The 20,879-nt window shown below is 32.8% G+C and overlaps 1 protein-coding gene across 5 annotated transcripts; it reads right to left on the reverse strand.

The window, feature by feature from the left end:
• Nucleotides 1-13,349: 13,349 nt before the first annotated feature.
• LOC111713651 (SID1 transmembrane family member 1) lies at nucleotides 13,350-20,478 on the reverse strand. Of its 5 annotated transcripts, none has more exons than XR_002767762.1 (5): nucleotides 19,818-20,478; nucleotides 18,772-19,203; nucleotides 17,021-17,126; nucleotides 14,640-16,375; nucleotides 13,350-14,306 (listed from the first exon to the last, which is right to left on the reverse strand). XR_002767762.1 is itself a non-coding variant. In XM_023488574.1 (4 exons), exons 1-4 carry the CDS (start codon nucleotides 20,255-20,257, stop codon nucleotides 14,750-14,752), a joined length of 2,604 nt encoding a protein of 867 aa, XP_023344342.1. In that variant the 5' UTR covers nucleotides 20,258-20,478; the 3' UTR covers nucleotides 14,511-14,749. The 5 variants fall into 5 exon arrangements, 1 of the variants encoding a protein (XP_023344342.1); XR_002767763.1 differs by having other exon boundaries at nucleotides 14,633-16,375; XR_002767761.1 differs by having other exon boundaries at nucleotides 13,350-14,326; nucleotides 14,618-16,375.
• Between the last annotated feature and the right edge of the window lie 401 nt (nucleotides 20,479-20,879).

Consider the following 20,879-nt stretch of genomic DNA (forward strand, 5'->3'; position numbering starts at 1 on the left):
TGACGCGGTTCGCCCTACTTGAATAAGAAATATTTGTCTGATGTACAATTACCGCGTATACAATAACCTATTCTGAAAATTTCTTATACAAATGGAATACCCGTCTGCAAAGCATGTATAATCATATGGTAGAGCGAACCGCGTCAGTTATATCTATTCCTATTCCTTACTCTCTGATTTATGCTCTTGTGTTTATTGCACTAAAGATTGTAAAGTAAGAATGAATATAGAAGATCTGCACCATTTTTCTATACATATTGTTAGGTAAAAAGACGACGGGATTAGAAAAATCTCACTACACACCCCTTTGAAAACCTACGGTGATTTGGAGAGAGCATTGGTCTGGAACTTTGAATAGAAACTCAGGTCATGATCGGCTTGGATTTGTCACGCATGGCCGATGTGACTTCTTACATACAACAGGATATGAGGCGGTTGTTATCCGCCCTATTTAACATAGAACATTTAACATGTAAGCCTTCATTTTTACAATATTTTAGTAACTACCCAGAGATTCTACGCTCTTGGGGTTCTTTGTTAAATATTTCTTGTAAATTATCTGACAAAGAGTTATTTTACTTAACATTGATGTTTGAATAAATATTAATTTTTAATTTTCTTTTTCTTTTAGTCCGAATTATGCAAAACTGCGTGATTTGGTTTTAACAGATCAGAAGATTTAATTGCGTCCACATAATAGGCTTCAATCTTAGCTTTATCTTCATTATTCAACAGCTTATCTATGTAAACCCGATCTTCTGCTCTCTCAACAAGAGCTTTGTTTTTGTTGCTCAGCATGGGCTGTACTCAATCTAACCAATCTAGATATACTCGGTCCTTCAATCCTTGCTCTCTCTTTTTCATCTTCTTCTCTGTCAAAACTGTATCCGATGCAACAACTGGTTTCCTGTTCCTGTTTCCTGTTATCCCGTTTGGATTCTCCTTTTTCCATTCTACAAAATGCTTCTATAAATTCTCATACCATTCCTGCCCTTTCTGTGTTGATGTTTCCCACATCATATGCAATATACCAGGTTTCCAAGGTAGGACACACACATAGTGAGATCTCAGGGTTGGGAGGGGAGTTGGTGAGGTGGTGGGGCGTTATTTCTATACGTGTACGAGAACTAATTTTTATTTAATTTACGACGTAATTTCAAACGATATTGAAAGAGTTATGATTCCAAACTAGAATCTTAAGACATTTTTGTTAAATATGGGTTTTGCATAAAAGTGACTTGTAAATGAATTGAGTGTTAGCCACAAACTCTGATATTATAATCCCTATATCTTTTCAATCCGATGTCGTAGACCTTTATTATTTCAAACTACGAATGCTGTTATATTGAATAATCTAAGTTTGAAATATCAAATATATACTCCATCAGATTGTAAAGATATAGGAATAAGAAAATTTGCGTTTGTGCCAAAGACTCAATTCCTTTATGAAACTGAAACAAGGATGAAAATTGACAGAATTTGTGTCGATATATCTAGCTTATTATTGCTCAGAAAATGGCGATAAGGGTACCGTTGTGAATCGGAGATATATTTATAGTTAAAGCAGGGAGGAGAAGGGTTCACCTGGTTTATAGTTAAAGCAGGGAGGAGAAGGGTTCACCTGGTTTATAGTTAAAGCAGGGAGGAGAAGGGTTTACCTGGTTTATAGTTAAAGCAGGGAAGAGAAGGGTTCACCTAGTATATAGTTAAAGCAGGGAGGAGAAGGATTCATGTCAGATTCTCTTTGAGAAAAGAATTTCTTTAAAGTTTTAGAGAAACAAAGGGAATAGGAACCATCTCATAATGTTTAGATAAATATTTATTAAAGAATGGATTAACTTTTCGATATTTTAGGTTGAATTTAAAATCTTTAAAAGATTTTTCTTCTTCGGACGTTTCCATGGAAAAATGTTCCGGTTCAAAATTATAGGGAAGACAATCATGTAAACTCCTGAAAAGTATCGATACTGCGATGAAACCGGTTGCATAATTAAAACAACTGAAGGCATAATTTGTAAGTGACCCTCCATGCAAAGATAACAATGCCCTAGTTATCCATCAAAACCTTAATATGATCAAAAATGTTCAAGAGAACCTCGTTTTTCTGGCTCAAAATTTAAACAAAAACCAAAAACATACTTATCTTATTCATACTTGATCTGACAAAAGCTTTTAAGGTTAATGTTTTAAATTGAACATTTTTATCTTGGCATGGAGGGTCACTTTTAATCCTGTTAATATATATATAATCGCATAATTATGACATGCGAAAATCTCATATCCGTAAAAATTTATAAATACGATAAATAGTGATATTAAATATGCAACCGGAGAATTATAAAAAAAAAGTTCTGTGATGATATCCTATCAGTAATTGCTCTCTGTATATGTTATTATATCCTAGGTGGTGACTAGTGACATAAATACCGAATAGTGATGTTAAATATGCAACCGGAGAATTATAAAAAAAAGTTCTGTGATGATATCCTATCAGTAATTGCTCTCTGTATATGTTATTATATCCTTGGTGGTGACTAGTGACATAAATACCGAATAGTGATATTAAATATGCAACCGGAGAATTATAAAAAAAATTCTGTGATGATATCCTATCAGTAATTGCTCTCTGTATATGCTATTATATCCTAGGTGGTGACTAGTGACATAAATACCGAATAAAAGAATATTTTGTTTTTAAACAAACAGATACAATCAGGGGCGTATACAGGAATTTCTTTAGGGGGAGGCTTAATTTTTTTTCTTTCCAGGGGGGGGGCTCAGCACCCCCTGAAATCAATAGATTTTACTGGTCCAGGGGGGGGCTTAGCCCCAATAGCCCCCCCTGAATACGCCTCTGGATGAAATCACTAGAAAAAATAACGCTTCTTTCTTTCCATAGAAGGAAATTACTAATGTATGTACACCTTGAAAACCTAATCCGAACACAGATTACATAGAAAGGTATGAAAGGTTGCGCTAATCTACCAGTAATTCTATACCACGGAGTAATCCGCGAAAAACAGCTGACTTTTATTTAACGATCTCGCATCAGTCATCGGTCTTGAGCAGATTTTTTGGGTTATGATTGGTCGGAACATCAGTGCAATTTCTGAAAAAATTGACTGTATTAATAAATTCCACCTTATAGGATATTTGAAACATAAAAAAGATTAAAAGAATCTATGTTCTATCTGTCTAATCCGTGACTCCGAGTTTATAAAGTTTCTGAAGGTTGACAACAACACCTTTCAATATTTAAGTATTTTCTACTTTTTACATAAATATATTTTCTTTTTCATTGTTTCCGGAATTCTAAACATTATGTTTTTTCTCTTCGGTTTCAGACTTAGAGTTATAAGAGAGTATGTTTTAGTTTAGAACTAAAACTTAGTTTCCAAGGACATTTTTCTCCTATTTTGATATTTTTCCTGATGCAAAATAGAGAGGTATTTTTTTCTTAACGAAGAATGAATCTATATGTTTTGGGATAAGAACTAGAAAAATATCATTAAATTCAGAACATTATATGGTTGAAGCAAAAACTAGATCAGCGAAGATTATCAGAGGCCCCCAAGTTAACTTTTATCTTATCAGCCGAAATAACTGACATACAGGGTGTCCCACGAAACATGACAGTTAGTGAATAGTTTAAAATGTCTTCTTCCATAATCTGATAAGTTGTTTGATACTAAACAGATTAATAACATTTTTTATATGACAGTTATATTATAGTAAAACTAACTCACGGTAAAATATTTATATGAGTTTAACATCTTTTTTAAAGAAATAAACTGCAAAAAGTCTTTAATATCTAATACAGTATGTGGAAGAAGACATTCAAAACTATTAACTAACTGTCCTGTTTCGTAGAACACCCTGTACAATGAAAATAATTAAAATTTGCGTTGAATGTTTGCCTATTGAGCACTATAAAAGGCCATAGGTCGTTTTATTTTTCCATAGATATATATATTTCAGGGAGGATATTCATTAGAACGATTTCTTAAGTTCATTAAAATCTATCATAAACACTGAGGAGATACTGAATAGAGTGCTGTTAACTTAATAAAGTGTAAAACCGCTATTTGTTATCGCTGTAATGCGTACTTGAACATTTGTGGTCTATACCCAAGGGCCCTGAACTTGTTTTTTATGAAAAACAAATATCCTGTACTTGATTTCTCATTTAAATCTTAAATCAATGATTTTGTTTCATCAAGAGAACTTTAAAAGTTTATCTTACAATTTGTAATGAACTCAACCCATATTAAAACATAATGGAATTCAATGGAAAATATTCCATATTCCAAACAATCAAAATCGTTCTTGACATTTAGTCAGATCAGATTTGTCCGTAAAACCGGATATTGGTAACGTTAGAATTTCTCTCTTCAATTATTACCCGAGAACATTCTCTTTCCGTGCATCATTTAAAAAGCGCCATCAACGATTCACAACAGTGCCTTTTAAACCATTTTCATATCATCGATGATGTAGATATTTTTTTTTTTCAATAATCCATGAATATTGATGAACCCAGGCTGTCAGGAATTCTGCTTTCAAAAAGGAGGAACTGTTAAAGTTTGTTCTATTCCGCATGGATGGGACGTTTCTCCGACATCAGCGCTTAGCTTATCTAGACTCTCTTCCTTTATGCACGACTGTATGGTTCCAATCAGGGGTGTAATCAGGAATTTTTCCGGGGATATTCCTTAATACGTTTTATTGGACCGTATACATATATCTAGGATATAATCCTTGAACTACTGGATAATCTATATATATCTAGGATATAATCCTTGAACTACTGGATAATCTATATATATCTAGGATATAATCCTTGAACTACTGGATAATCTATATATATCTAGNAAATATGAAGAATATGAAGAATATGAAGAATATGAAAAATATGAAGAATATGAAGAATATACAGTGTCTCTCAAGTCTGCGTCTTAGTGGATAACCCTAGATACATATTTACGTTTACATACAAAGGAATTGAGTCTGTGCGAATGACAAATTTCTATATTTTTGGGACCCAATGCACTGCAAACTCAGGTTCATTTCAAGTACCGGACTGACTTTGAACCTGCTAAAGCGAGCTGTACAGTACACATACAGACAATATAATTTAAAACGGGATGGTACGGCAAATGAACAATACTCTTCTTGGTAATTTTATGTGAAAGTCGTAACCTTAGATATTTCAAACTATGAATTCTGTTCTAGATTAAAATCCAAGTTTGAAATAATTTAAACCACCAAGTTGCAAAGATATATGGATTAGAAAATTAGTTTTTAAATCATTTTCATTAGAAAATGAAAACCGTTGATAAATTTAAAGTAAAAAATAAATATTAATTAAATGAATGTACCTCCATATATTTTACTGAGTAAAACTTTATTTAACAAATTAAAATAATATTCCCAAAAAACGTGCTGCTTATATATTCCATATACTAGGAGTATACGAAGATATAGAATATAAATGTTTTGAAATTGATTTATCCTTCCTTCTATCCTCACTTCATCCAGAGAATATATCAGACTTGTCAGAGGGAGGAGAAATTAATGAAAAAAACCTAGAGTTTATGCTTGTAAATGTAATATGGAGAGAATAATAAATCAGCAAGTTCGTAAAAAACTTATTTAGATGCAAGATATATAGCTGTAACAAATGCCTTACTCCAATAAGTTTTCTTTTAAGTCTGTACCAATCCAGGTAACCTTCTCTATTCTCAAGTATCTATCAATCGAGATACAACTCGCTCTAGAACTCCACGTTCTACAATACTACATAGGTCTGTATCAAGCCAGATACAACACTCTCTGTATTATCAGTATGTATCGTAAAGAAACAACTCGCTTTAGAATTCCACGTTCTACAATACTACATAGGTCTGTATAAAGCCAGATTTAACACTCTCTGTATTTTCAGTATGTATCGTTCAGAACTCAGTGTTCTACAATAATACTTCAGTCTGTATCAATCCAGATAGAACGCTATATGTATTCTTCAATGTGTATCGTATAGATTCAACTCGCTCTCCAACTTCTTTGTCCGATCAATAATACTTCAGTTGGTTCCAATACTGATACAACGCTATATGTATTCTTCAATGTGTATCGTATAGATACAACTTGCTCTCCAGCTTCCTTGTCCGATCAATAATACTTCAGTTGGTTCCAATACTGATACAACGCTATATGTATTCTTCAATGTGTATCGTATAGATACAACTTGCTCTCTACTCCTTGTCAGATCAATAATACTCAGTCTGTTTCAATCCCGACACAGCGCTGTTGTATTCTTTAGTATGTATCAAATAGATTATTTTTAAGATCTAGATATTTATTATCTCCGTATCGAGATTATTTAAATTGTACAAAATAGTTTACATGGATTAAATCAGACAGTTTTACATCAAAATCATTTACATATGTTTTGTGAGATTTATATAAGAGTAAATTTACGGATACATTTTTTTAATATGAATTTGTTATCAAGGCTACCAATGAAGTTGTGGAATAATAAATGCATAAAAAGGTCATTGACGAGAAAAGTTTATGTGGATTGAAAAACAAAAATATTTTACATCAAGATCGTTTATATATAATTTGAGCAAGTTATGTAGAAATCAGTTTGCATATACATTTCACATTTTTAAGGAAAACTTGATATAGAGGCTGTATACACTATTAGATTATCAAATACAATAGGTGGCAACAGAGAAATGAACAAATTATACACGACGTCATAAGTGTCAAATTTAACAAGAAAAGCGAAATTTTAGTTGACATGTTTTTCAAGATTAAATAAAATAGTGTAAAAGCTGAAAATAAAGAATACATTTAATTGCACTTATTTTACTGTAAGATAAGCATATTATTAACAATTTTGTCGGACACAAAAACTGAATTGACAATTGTGACGTCAGAATACAGCTGTTCTGAGAGTTACAAATTCTACGTTGCAATCTATTGTACTAGAATCTATTTGGTATGTATCACTCAGATACAACTAGCTCTCTACAATACTCAGTCTGTATCAATCCAATACAGCGCTATTGTATGCTTTAGTCTGTATCTATTTCAAGATACAACTCGAGCTGACTCTCTGCACTCTACATGAGCCAAAGTTATTTGTCCAACCAATGTATATTTTAGGTTTTATGGTACATGTTAAATCAATGAACGTAATAAAATTAAATCTTAGTTAAACTAATGCACGTAGTTCTCAGAAATCAACGAACGTAGTTAGGGTACAGATAATGTTAGAACGTAATATATATATAATGTATGTTCAGGTTTACAAATATGGGGTTTAATACTATATTTATCACATAGCTAAGGAGAGGAAATAGGGATTGTTTACATGGATCCAGACTACTAAGAAAGGTAGCATACATTTTTAAGACCTGGTCGAATTAGAAATGTCGCAACGCTTCGGCTTTTGATTTGACCATACTAATACTTTTTTGTAGCCCCAGACACTTACAGTTTAGATCTGTAAAGCACTGATGTATCTGTATCTAGATTTCGTTTTTATAAAGTAATTGGCTTGAACTAACTAAACATTTTGTGGGGCTTTCTGTTAGCATTTATGGACTTCAAATAAAAGAATAAATATCAAAAAAAATTTCAGCTAATGTTTTCAACTTTGAACGGCCATTTCCCTACCTACCCAGGGGTCATGTAAGATATCAATGACAGATTCATATATATAGAACGTTTAAAAACTAAAAATGTATAAAATTAAACTAATCTTCGCTTGTTCCTTTCTCGTCTTTGCTTAAACAATTTTCACTTAGTTGTGAATCATCCATAGCACATAGAGGGTTATTTATAATTCTGAAAAAAATGAAAAAACAGATAGATAGATAGATAGAAAAGGGTTGATAAACAGTTCTATAAAAGAATGGTCTGGATATTGCCAAGAGAAAGGTTTACTGAGAAATTATATTTCTCAAGAGTGTTCAAGTCAGGAACAGGGAACTAAGTATACTTTGGACTCAATATATTTCTCTGGTCTAAAGCATAAACTTACTCCGATCTACTTCATGGTTAGAACCAATCCCTAATCTTATTTTTTGATAAATATATCAGGAATTAAGAATACAGAAAAATAACATTACAGAAGGATTGAACCGTAAGATTTAAAACAATAAACTCTATCTCGTTGAGAGAAATAAGGATTTTAATCCTTTTTATAATCCTTTTTTCAGTTTTCTCATGATTATCTACACTTTGTTAAATTTGAAGTAAAGAAATCAAGTCTTTGTCAAGAACTATCATTTCTAATACCTTCATCTTTGCAACACCAATGTCGTAGACCTTAAATATTTCAAACTATGAATTCTTTTAGTTCAAATAATCTAAGTTTGAAATATCAAAGGTACGCAGGTTTGAAAGATATAGGGATTAGAATGATGACTGCACATGGTACAAATGTTAAATACGTGGGGGGTTTAAACTTTTGAAGAAGAATTTGTCAATTTTATTCCCTTTATCAGTCTAAATTGTTAGATATATATGAATTATTCTCAATATGGTCTTGAAGGTCTCAAACCTACTCAAAAAGTTGTTGAATTATCGATTGTTGTCCCACTTGGAATCTTTTATTTTGAGGTTTTTATTATTAGATAATGTCAGAAACTGAAGAGCTTAATGTGAGTTTGTAGTGTTTCCTACTCTTTGGGATTTTTCTTTCCTCGTCTTACATGACCTAATTATTTGCAATTTTTTAGTTTACTAGGCGTGGAAATAATTTTTAAAGGGACTTGTACGGAACTTCAAGTGATCTTCCATTTTTAGATGATTTAACACTTTTCATTTATAAAAAAAATGATGCAGGGTAACTTGAAATTACAATACATTTACGAACAAAGATCCTTATTTTGCTTCAAAACTGATCTTTTTTCTCTAGAAGAATAATCCGAAAGATATATTATAATCTTTAGAATATTTACATTAGAATAACTGAGTGAATTCTATCTGTAGTTTCGTTCTTTACCCGGAGAGGGATATAGTATATTAAAGCTAAATCAGGGACCAATACCCAATACAGATTGGTTGGTTTTTACTCCATAAACAATATATAGCACAGGGTACTGATGAATGAGTTTATTAATATGACAACAATCTAATCTATTGCTGTATTAATCTATAATTTGCATGCACAAAATATATACATTTTACCGGAAGGGACACGGTTGGGGTTCGGAGGCTATAGGGGTAAGCGCATACCGCAAATCCACTTTTGGGACTTAATTTGTAAGGTCGGAGGTAAAATAGGTGTGTGTCGCCTTCCCCGGCTCAAAACGTTAATATTTTGACTCAAAAGTGCGACTCTATTGATGGAGGATCACATTAAATTATATATTTCAGTTTCTCCTTATTCAATTTTATCATCTTATTTTTTTACAGCAATAATTATATTGCCAAAGGGGGAAAAAATAAAAAAAAACATTTTTTTTTATAAATTGCAGTTGTGTTCGTGGCCATGGTCTGTGATTAGAAACGGAAGGAAAACAAATGTATATTGTGCATTGTGCAATGTGCGTAGAACCGTCAGATCAAATGCATTTATGCATTTAGTGAATAATTCCCGCATTTACATTATGGGTGGATCAAAAAGATTCGCGAGTTTGTAAAAAAGTTAAGTAGGGGGGGTGCTGTGTATAGACGATGTAACATTACCTATATTTGATGTACATATGAAAAATATAAAGAATACTGCATGAATCACACAGCTTAATCTTCTGCAGAAAAGTTGAGACAAAAGAGAAATGTTTGAAAGAATTTAATTAAAATTAAATCTTTCATTTTAATTTTCTATTCAAGTTTTATCTTTTAACCACACGGTTGGTTACTAGGGGAATTCAGGAAGTTTTTTTTTATTGAAAACCATGTTCACACATCTTTAGTAAGAAAATTTTGGTCGTACAGGTTTACCCACAAAGGATGCGTCGTTAATGATGACATGCAACTTCTATGATATGACGGGAAGAAGGTATCAGGACTACCGCTAGGGTTTCCAGCGAACGAAAACGTTTACGAAAAATTGCAGAGACTTTTTCGCGAAAAATCGCATTTTTTCACGAAAATGAATTATGCCAAACCAATTTGGGGCTTGGCCCCCTAGCATTTCTAGGCCAGAGCGCTCAACTCAAAATTGTCGTAACCTTGTAGTAAAAAGCTCTACTCCATAAACTGCTCTCAGATCTGTATTTATCCAGGTACTTTTAACACTAACCCGTGTTCTATAAATACCAAACCAATGAACGTTATCTCGTCAACTATCTATGTCAACCAGACACAAGCTTGTATTCTATCAACACCAAAACAATGGGCACAACATTTTCAGGTATCGATGTCAATTGTACACTAGCTATTAATCAATCAATGGCAATAAAAGGACGCGATCTCAACTCGTATTGGTTTCAACAAGAACTGATTACTCTCTTGCTGTACTCAAGTCAAAGTCTCTATATCAACTAATTTATATTAGATAGCTATGTTACAAGTTAACGTTGAACAAAATAATTTACAAGTTTTACGTCAATATGTATACAGCTTAGTTTAAGTTTAATGTACATATTTTTAAGATTAGCACGGATAGATATAACATAGTCAATCTATCGTTTTATCTATCTTTTTAATTATGTTACGTAGTTGATGATAATCACATTTAGATTTACAGACAATATACAACATAATATATCTAGAGGCATATTCAGGTTAACAAATATAGAGACTGCTTTCATATTGGCAACAACCTAACCTAACCCTCAAATATTAAGAATACAGCATATAATCTTTTGAATAAAAATACTTAAAATTCTTGAGGAGGTAATTCTTTAAAAATTGAAAAATAAGTTAAATTTAATAAATATTTGGTTAAAAGGACTATTTCTTTTGACATGACACCGGTTTATAATCACGAGCTGTTTGTCTTCAATTGTAGAAATTTATAAAAGAATTCTAAATAAAAAATTGGCGCCAAATATTGTTTTGGTGAATCACAAAACCATGAATATCTAGTGAATTGCATATTTATCGTCACTCACACCTTACTTTACTAATAGCTTTAACCCTTTTTTTATGAATTGTTGTGTACACAATTAATCATCCTTTTTTTGTAAAATACCTTCTATCGCTTTAGTTTTTAGATCTTATTTGTTTGGAGCTAGAAACTTTTGGGTGCTAGTATCGTTAATCTGGAATCACACCGGACTAACCAGAGTGAGCAGCATTCGGTTTCTTCTATTTGAAATCAAACGTGTTTTGGTCTTTAACTCAACAATCAGTTACTTTACGCATTTTTTTTATGTTTTCCATGTTTAATGGGTGAAATTGTGATCGAAAGTCACAGCTTTCTGGAACATTGACAGAACCGTTAAATCCACGTGGAATGCTTGATCTCAGTATCCGAAGTGGGCACAATTTAGGGCTTTGATTAAGTTTATTCATGAGCAAAAGAATAATAATTGTAGATATTGTATACTAATACTAAAAAATACTTCAAATCAAATTGAATTAGTTAAAACTTTCAACGCCGTAACATGTCCCGTATTGTTAAGTTGAGAGGTTTCTTTAGTTTTCTATCTCAAATTGAAATGCAGAAATAGAACTTTTGAATAGTAAAAAAAATGTTGTTCTAACAATTCTACGTTAATTTCTAGTTTTTAAGAACTCTTTCCATTCCAATCAAATATAGAAAATAAGATCTAAATTCTTGAGGGGCACCAAGCACCCTCGATTCAAGGTTCATACTAAAAACACACAAACTTGACAATCACACAAACATCCTTTCTTCCTATCTCACCCTACATAATCAGATTAGAAGGAAACTGTGAGAAGTAAATATTAGTTTAAGATCTTAAGAAGAAATACATAATTCAGATTCTCATTTATTCAATCTTCCATTTCTCTTTCCTCGTATATTTCATTCATGATTTAATAGTTTCTACAGATATTCATGATTCATCCTTGTAGAACTTTATCCTTATTGTCCTTTATTTATCCTCCTCCTCTATTCAGACTCATTTATCTTTTTTAACATATTATGTTATAAATGTTGAGAACTGTTTATTGATGTATTGTTTAAACCTATGTTTTGAGCCTCCCCTTTTTATCTAAAAAGAACACAGAAACTATAGGGTCCTAAAAGTCTTATCTTTTAAAGTAAATACAAAGTCATATCTGACAGCTTTAACTATAACCCCCAGCTAAGTACGATATCAAGACTCGTACTGGGCTGGGAAAAGAGAGAATGAAGAACAGAGCGTTGAAATCTCCTCTTCCCGCCAAGTCCCCTTCTCACCATCTGATTCGTATATTTTCTGTTGTTCCTTGTCCAGAATAAAATCTTATTTCAACCCTTCTTTGTCCATCCTTTAAGTCACGTGTTATAAAGTGCAATAGCCAAGAGAAGCACTATTTTTTATGGCACAAAATAAATTGAACTGAGGGTTAATCAGAATAATGCCCACAGTCCCTTTAAGGCTGTAAGATAGATCGATAGATAGACAGCTAAAGTAGACATGAAGACGAGTCCATTAGGTTTGATTGAAAATGATTAAAGATGAAACCTTCTTAGACCAAAATAATGCAAATCATCCTGACTTGGGAAAATTATTCTGAAAATATGGTTTTCATCGTTTTAATAAACATCATTTATTTTAGTAATAACATCAGAGTTTTGGAGATAACAGATAATTCACTTCATAATTCATAAATATTACCAATCACAAACATAGTTAACTAGTTCATAAACATACAGTCAACTAGTTCATAAACATATAGTCAACTAGTTCATAAACATATAGTTAACTAGTTCATAAACATATAGTCAACTAGTTCATAAACATATAGTTAACTAGTTCATAAACATATAATCAACTAGTTCATAAACATAAAGTCAACTAGTTCATAAACAAATAGTCAACTAGTTCATAAACATATAGTTAACTAGTTCATAAACATATAGTCAACTAGTTTATAAACATATAGTCAACTAGTTTATAAACATATAGTCAACTAGTTTATAAACATATAGTCAACTAGTTCATACACATCTAGTTAACTAGTTTATAAACATATGGTCAACTAGTTTATAAACATAAAGTCAACTAGTTTATAAACATTTAGTCAACTAGTTTATAAACATATAGTCAACTAGTTTATAAACATATAGTCAACTAGTTTATAAACATATAGTCAATTAGTTTATAAACATATAGTTAACTAGTTTATAAACATATAGTCAACTAGTTTATAAACATATAGTCAACTAGTTTATAAACATATGGTTAACTATTTTATAAACATACAGTCAACTATTTTATAAACATATAAGTCAACTAGTTTATAAACATATAGTAAATGGTTCATAAATATTAATTTGACTGGTTGACGTTTCAATTTTTCAATTTTTTTTTAACTTGCAAGATTGCTCTAAAGTCAAGAAGCTGGTTTTTCCAATGAAATCAAATGTTTATGGAATGAAACAACAAAAAAACTAAAAATAACAAATAACAAGGATGAAAACATTATCACAGCAAATTTAAAGAAACAATAATCACATTAATTTGAACGTTGTAAAAAAATGATGCCATTGTATTTTCATTATAAGAGTATTATGTTAAACTACAAAAAACTTATGGATATTATGGCACAATGTCTAGTCTGAAATTAATTCTAAAACTAAATCCTCCAATCGTCATGAAAAAATGGCACTTTTTCTTTTTCCGAAGTAACAGAGCAATTTTCAAAGAAAAAAACTGTATGATAAAAATCTTTTAAACAAATGCTTTTGGGGAATGTCAAATCAGATTTTCGATTTCAATTTAAAAACTTTAACATTGCGACAAAACAATTTTTCAATTTATAAAAATAAATAATTATTTAAAGACAATTGTTACATTTGTCACTGAGATTTACGTTACAATTTATGTTAAAATATCTTATCCATGATCAGCTGTAAAATAAAGTTTTTTTTATATTCAGGTTTGAACTATTTCTGAGATAAAAGTTTGATAAAAATGATAATCTTGTACCGGTATTTTTTTGATTTAATATTGCAGGGGAAATTAGTTCCATTTTTAACACCGAGTGTAATAACTGGACCATTAACCTGTTTTGGAACTTATTTCCCCTGTATTGAACAGGAACTTGTTGTTATAAATAATGCTGAGTTGATTTTGACATTTTCATAAAAGTAAAAACATATGCCATTAAAAAAATCATTACGACACTGGATGGGGTAATTTTCATTCTTGCAATTCAAATTTAAATTGAGCCTTTTTGTATGAGGGTCATTCTTTATGAACTCAGCCATTTTTTGGTGATCATGGAAATCAATTTCATGGATTTTTATTAAATTTGAGCTTTTGCCAGAAACTCCATTTTCTAATCCTTACATCTATGTTACCAGATTGTGTAAACCTTTGATATTTCAAGCATAGATTATTTGATCTATCAGAATTCATAAATATTAAAGGTCTACGACATTGGGATAAAAAGATATAGCAATTAGAAAATCAGAGTTTGTTGCAAAAACTCAATTCCTTTAAAGAAAATCCATGATATTGACTTCCATGGGGTGGCTGACTTGATAAAGAATAACCCACGACTTGAATCAAATTCAAATATGATCACGGGTTGAGCATAACAATTCAAAGCAAATTAATTGTCTACGGTCTGAGCGGCTCATTTCAAATAAAAAAGAATTGGTTTGAATCTATTAGAAAACTGGGATTCTGTTCCTGGGAACTCTCAAGTTGTTATCCTCTAGCGTGAGAAGGAAGATCAAGAGAAAGAAGAGTCCTGCTGCTGAGAAAAAGTGCCAGAGATCATGATTATCAAATATACCTAGAGTACAGGCTCCGTTTAGGTTCCTTGACTCTGCCGGAGTTCCAGCACTGCTCTTTAGCTCAGCTGTGAAGAAATACATTGCAGCCATCATGAAGAGAATGGAGAAAAGTCCGTACATCGTCGTTAGCATTGTTAATCCTTCACTAAGTCTCCAACGGCTTGCATGAAACCTTATCCACAGTTTGTTTCCCAGATAAAACATGACATAAAGCGTCATGTTGGCTGCAATAATGACTAGAAGGTACCTGGATACCCCAGGGTTTTGTTTATAAAGATAGAACCCTGCAATGCCAATGTTCAACACAATAACCGTTAAGGTTGGGATACATTCCTTCATCTTGCACAAGGAGCAGGTTTTAATCCTCTCTATAAACTCTTTAAGTGCAGTGAAACTTAACAATTCTGACACGGTAGGACATGAACCGTTGTAATAAATATGGATTAAAAACATTGAAATGATGGTAGCATGGCTTCCAAGAAATATAATCCAGAATCCTACATGAGAAGTAAGATATCCAACAACTTCAAGTACCAGAGCTATTCCTATGACGAGAAAGACCCCTTGAGCTGTTTGAGTAATGTCGGGATGTCTGAACTGAAATACCTTGAGAAAGACGAGAACAGATATCGCGTACATGAAGGTTGTATCGAACTGGAAGTTCTGTGCGGTTGGACAAACATGATAACATGCACTTAGAACACCTTCCATTATGAGAGCAGCTCCCATAGAGTAGAATATTCCATACTGCTCCGGTATACCACAGTTATCAGGGTGACGTAATTCAGAAATCTTGTATGTGTCCTGAGTACAGACTGCTCTGTACCTGGAGCTGCGAAACCTAACCAGGAGTATAAAAATAATTCCAGATATGACATAACTGAAGTTACTGAATACATGGCCAAAGTCCTCTAGGAAAGAGAACCTATGGAGACACTCAAAGTTGTAGTAACAGATATCCAGGTTCCCGGTTTGCAGTGATATATCCTGGTAGTACAGAACCAACTGAACCACAGGCAGAGTATAGAATATACCCATGAGTACTGTTAACCAGAGATATGAGGTGGAGCGCATATGAATCCTAGATCTAAAAGCTTCTTTATCGTAAAGGAAAACACACATATCCGATACTGCAAGATTTTCAAGCTTTCGTTTTTCCCTCAGCTTTCCCTCATTTAGATGAAACACTTTTTTAATGAGATCTGTTTCATGCTGGTTCAAATTTGTGGAACCATCCCTTGAATTAACACGAGACCGGATAACTGATCTGTAGAGAGGGTTGCATGTTGTGTTCTCCGTCTCACGAAAATCCACCGTATCCTCGCTCTCAACCAAACTCTCAGTATTCTGCCAAGGGCAGAGCCAGGGCCGGTTATTTGGTGATTTTTTTGGTTCCAGAATGTCAGGTTCGAGCTCCATGTCAATTTGAGTTTTAGTAGGACTGTTTTCATTTTGAATCTCTGTTATATCGGGCTCATCAGTCCCATTCTCAGCATCCTAAACCATGATTGTTATAATAAAACCTTTCAATACAATATTAAAGGCAATGCCTTAAAGGACTGTTTGCGTCATTTAATGAGTTACATTCCCGATTCACAACGGTACCTTTACATTATCTTAGACAGAGTGAGGAAGATATCTTCGTTTGTTTTATGTCTATCTAGAAAACGGAATTCTGTCAATTTCCTTCAATGTCACTATTTTAGAAATACACAAGTCAAACGAATAATCGAAAACGACCAAATTACAAGTGGAGGAACACGTTTATTTCTAGCATTTCACTCAAAGAAAGGTTTCCAGGGTATCATGGGGAATGTAACAAACAATCTTTAAATGAAGGGCCATCTGAAAATTGTCTTCAGTCCTCTATTCCAGGATGGTATCCAAGATAAAAATCGTAAATATTTCTTGAACATTTTTTTCCCCCAGAAGTTAGGTTTGTTTGCGCGGAGCGGCAAATTTTTGTACGTGTTTTATTCGCTGAATAAAAGAACATTTTTATCGGTAAAATTTTTTTGGATAAAAAGTATCAAAGGTTGATAAGAATTCCCTTTTGATGTTTAATTTTTCATCTTTCCCCAGAATATCGAAAACACCCCCCCCCCCGGAATAATTCTTGAAAATACATAACCCTGTATTTACCAGAGGAATGTTTCTTCTGCAACAGGAATATAAGAGCGGATGATCCTGTAGTCTAGTTCTCCGGGTAGGTTGAGAGCTGGGCAATGAATCCTCTTCTGCAGAGAACCTGGAAAAATCAGTCTTAAAACTGGATCTTGTTTTCACTAATTACTTTCAATTAGTTTACAGGAGACCCTGCCAACAGTTGATTCAAGAACTTATCAGAATTAAAGACAGGGTGTATCAATTTTAAAAAGCTTGGTATAGAGAGGAAGTTGAAAAAGAAATTATACAGAACATTAAAGAATAATAACTGATTATACAGTTATATACAGGGTGTTTAAAACATTAAAGAATAATAACTGATTATACAGTTATATACAGGGTGTTTAAAACATTAAAGAATAATAACTGATTATATAGTTATATACAGGGTGTTTAAAACGTTAAAGAATAATAACTGATTATACAGTTATATACAGGGTGTTTAAAACATTAAAGAATAATAACTGATTATACAGTTATATACAGGGTGTCCAAAACATTACAGAATAATAACTGATTATACAGTTATATACAGGGTGTTTAAAACATTAAGAAATAATAAATGATTATACAGTTATATACAGGGTATTTAAAACATTAAAAAATAATAACTGATTATTTAGTTATATACAGAGTGTTTAAAACATTAAAGAATAATAACTGGTTATAAAGTTATATACAGGGTGTTTAAAACATTAAAAAATAATAACTGATTATATAGTTATATTCAGGGTGTTTAAAACATTAAATAATAATAACTGATTATATAGTTACCTACAGTGTGTTTAAAACATTAAATAATAATAACTGATTATATAGTTATATACAGGGTGTTAAAACATCAAATAATAATAACTGATTATATAGTTATATACAGGGTGTTTAAAACATTAAATATTAATAACTGATTATATAGTTATATACAGGGTGTTTAAAACATTAAATAATAATAACTGATTATATTAATATACAGGGTGTCACGTTCCAAGAATTTAAGGGTACTCTAATACAATTAGTAATAATTAGAGCGTTTATGTCATAGCAACAATTTTATCTTTTAACAATTTCTTTTCAAAGCATTTTGCATCGTTTCTGTTTTCTGTTTAAATTGACCTGCATTTCCAAAAAAAATCAATACCCACTTTTTAAAAACTAAATTTGTCAATTTCATCCGTTCTATCACCCATGTGAGTTACCACAATAAAATTGGACCTGATCGGATCAGACCTTAAAAAGTTTATTGGATACAGACAAACAAGTCAAGTGTGTGTATTTATATAGAATAATACTAGTGTATTGTATATAGAATAATACTAAAGAATTACAGGTAGTTTGAAATTGACTGTCCTGTTTTTTGTTCAAGAATACTAAAATAATAAAAAAAGGGAAAATGGATAGTGTATTTTTCGACCTACGTAAATCCGCTATACTCCACTTCTGACCTAAGCCAAATCCACTATACTTCACATTCAACCTACTAGCACGTGGTTTTACAGCTGCTAGATGGACTTGTGGCCGCAGCGCCCGGCCCCCTAGCCTGTCCTAGCCGCAGCGCTCGGCCCAGAAATTGTCTTAATTCCTAACCAAACCCTCAAATAATACAAAAATAAACAGCTGGCGTGGGTCCGATATTGAAGTAGGTCGGAACGTTAGTAGGTCAGAAGTTCAGTAGGGGGGATGTTGCGTATAGACAATGTAACATTACCAGGAAAATGAATCAAGCTGACCTGAAGGTAAGGTGGCCTAAAATAATGGCCAGTAGAGCTCCAATAGTATAGAAACCAAGAACTGGCAAGGTTGAGATATAGATTAGCTTCTCCGGCTGTTGTAGGACGAACAAACTGAAGTTTCCTATTCTCTCCGTGTCCTCTTGAAAACTGGAAACTGAATAACATCCCTCGTCGCTCCTTTTGGCAAGAATGATAATATTGATCGCAGTCGTGTTTTCTGAGAAATGATTTCTCGTGATGACAAGAGAGCTTTTCTTCAGCATTGTTTGAAACTGCACTTTTTCTCCGAACCTTACAATACTTTCAGTATCAGGGAGGGCGTAGTCGGGACAGAGCTCATCAGGACGGATGGAGACTATGGAACAGACTGCTCCAGGTCCCTGTTTAACCACCAGTTTATGGTCAGGAGTTCCCGGAGGAAATTCGAATCTGAAAACAGATCCTAATTATCACATTGATAATTTGGATTTAGATTGCTTGAATTTCTTCATTAAATTAATAACTTATGAATATAGTTGACTATTAAATTGAGATACATTTTTAGTTATGTCCAATCAGAGCGNAGTATGCATCAAAAAGCGAGTTCAGTTACATTAATTTACATAAAAATATTCGCAAATAAATGGAGTTCACTGATTTCGAAACTTATCATAACCGTCAATAACATCTTTAAGAGGTATAATACAAATGCTTAGTTGTGTGTTCAAATTCCAAAAATTAGGTATTATGCAAGCAAAGACTAAAATTAAATTTATTTGGTCTTGAAAAGATTCAAAATTCTAGAATGTCATTCTAAAAAAGGATGCTCTTCAAATCTAACACAAATAAAGAAACCTCCCCCCCCATAAATATTTTTAATATATTACAGTGTACAATTCATTTTATTGAATTTTATAAAATCTAAAATGTTAAAATAGTTGATATGTTAACAGAGTTTAATTTCATATCAGATTCAGAATTAGAAAAACTTTGATTCATTAGATTTAAAATAAATTAATGTAATTATAATGATTAATAATAAAATAAAATAATATCAATAATACCTGAATATTGCAGGTGAGGACGGAGAGACCTGGATATTGTCCAAACTGTACTCCGAACTAACATAATACTGAAGTTTTCTTAAAACTATTCTGTAGGACGAACTTACACTATGTTCACTGGATACTATTATCTGTATCCTCCCTGGGCCCATTGAGCAGAGAGTTTTCAGTACAAAGTTTGTATCAGGGAACTCCCGAGCTGGAACCTGCCAATGCTGTATTGAACCGTATCCCTTGATTAGGAATTGAAGAGGTAAGGTTAGGTTACTTGTCTCCGTCTGTACCCCTAAAGTTTCACCCCTCTCCAGATCTATATTTACTGTATGATAAGCATCCTTGTTTTTACTAATATCTCCGTAGAACTCTTGAACAATTCCTATCCTATGTGCCAGGCCGAAAACATTGGTTAGCAGGAAAGGGATCAAATAGACTCCATGCATTGTTAAGGACGGAATACAACTATACCATGTTTAATCAATATTTATCTTATCTCCTCCTCCTCAAGCTGTTTAATGTATACTGTGTTGCTAAGCCTCGCAGTCACGTTTCCAATCCTTTATCATTTTGTTGCTCTCTTTCAAGCTTTCGTGTGATTCACAGTTTGTTTATAAAGTTAAACTGAACTGAACATATCAGCTGTTCTCTTTCTCTCTCTCTCTTCCAACCTCTGCCCCCCCCCACGGCCCCCAGCCCACCTCGCCGTGGCGATGTTTGGAAGTGGGTGGTGTATTTTTCGACCTACACATATCTGCTATACTCCACTTCTGACCTACGCCAAATCCGCTATAAAACACATCCGACCTACTAGCACGTGGTTTTACAGCTGCGATATGGACATGTGGCCGCAGCGCCCGGCCCCCTAGCCTGTCCTAGCCGCGGCGCTCGGCCCCCTAGCCTGTCCTAGCCGCAGCGCTCGGCCCAGAAATTGTCTTAACCTAACCTAACCCTCAAATAATACAAAAATAAACAGCTGGCGTAGGTCCGATATTGCAGTAGGTAGGAAAGTTAGTAGGTCGGAAGTTCAGTAGGGGGGATATTGCGTATAGACGATGTAACATTACC

This window comes from Eurytemora carolleeae, unplaced genomic scaffold, assembly GCF_000591075.1.
Source record: "Eurytemora carolleeae unplaced genomic scaffold, Eaff_2.0 scaffold1403, whole genome shotgun sequence".
In the NCBI taxonomy this organism is placed as follows: domain Eukaryota; kingdom Metazoa; phylum Arthropoda; class Copepoda; order Calanoida; family Temoridae; genus Eurytemora; species Eurytemora carolleeae.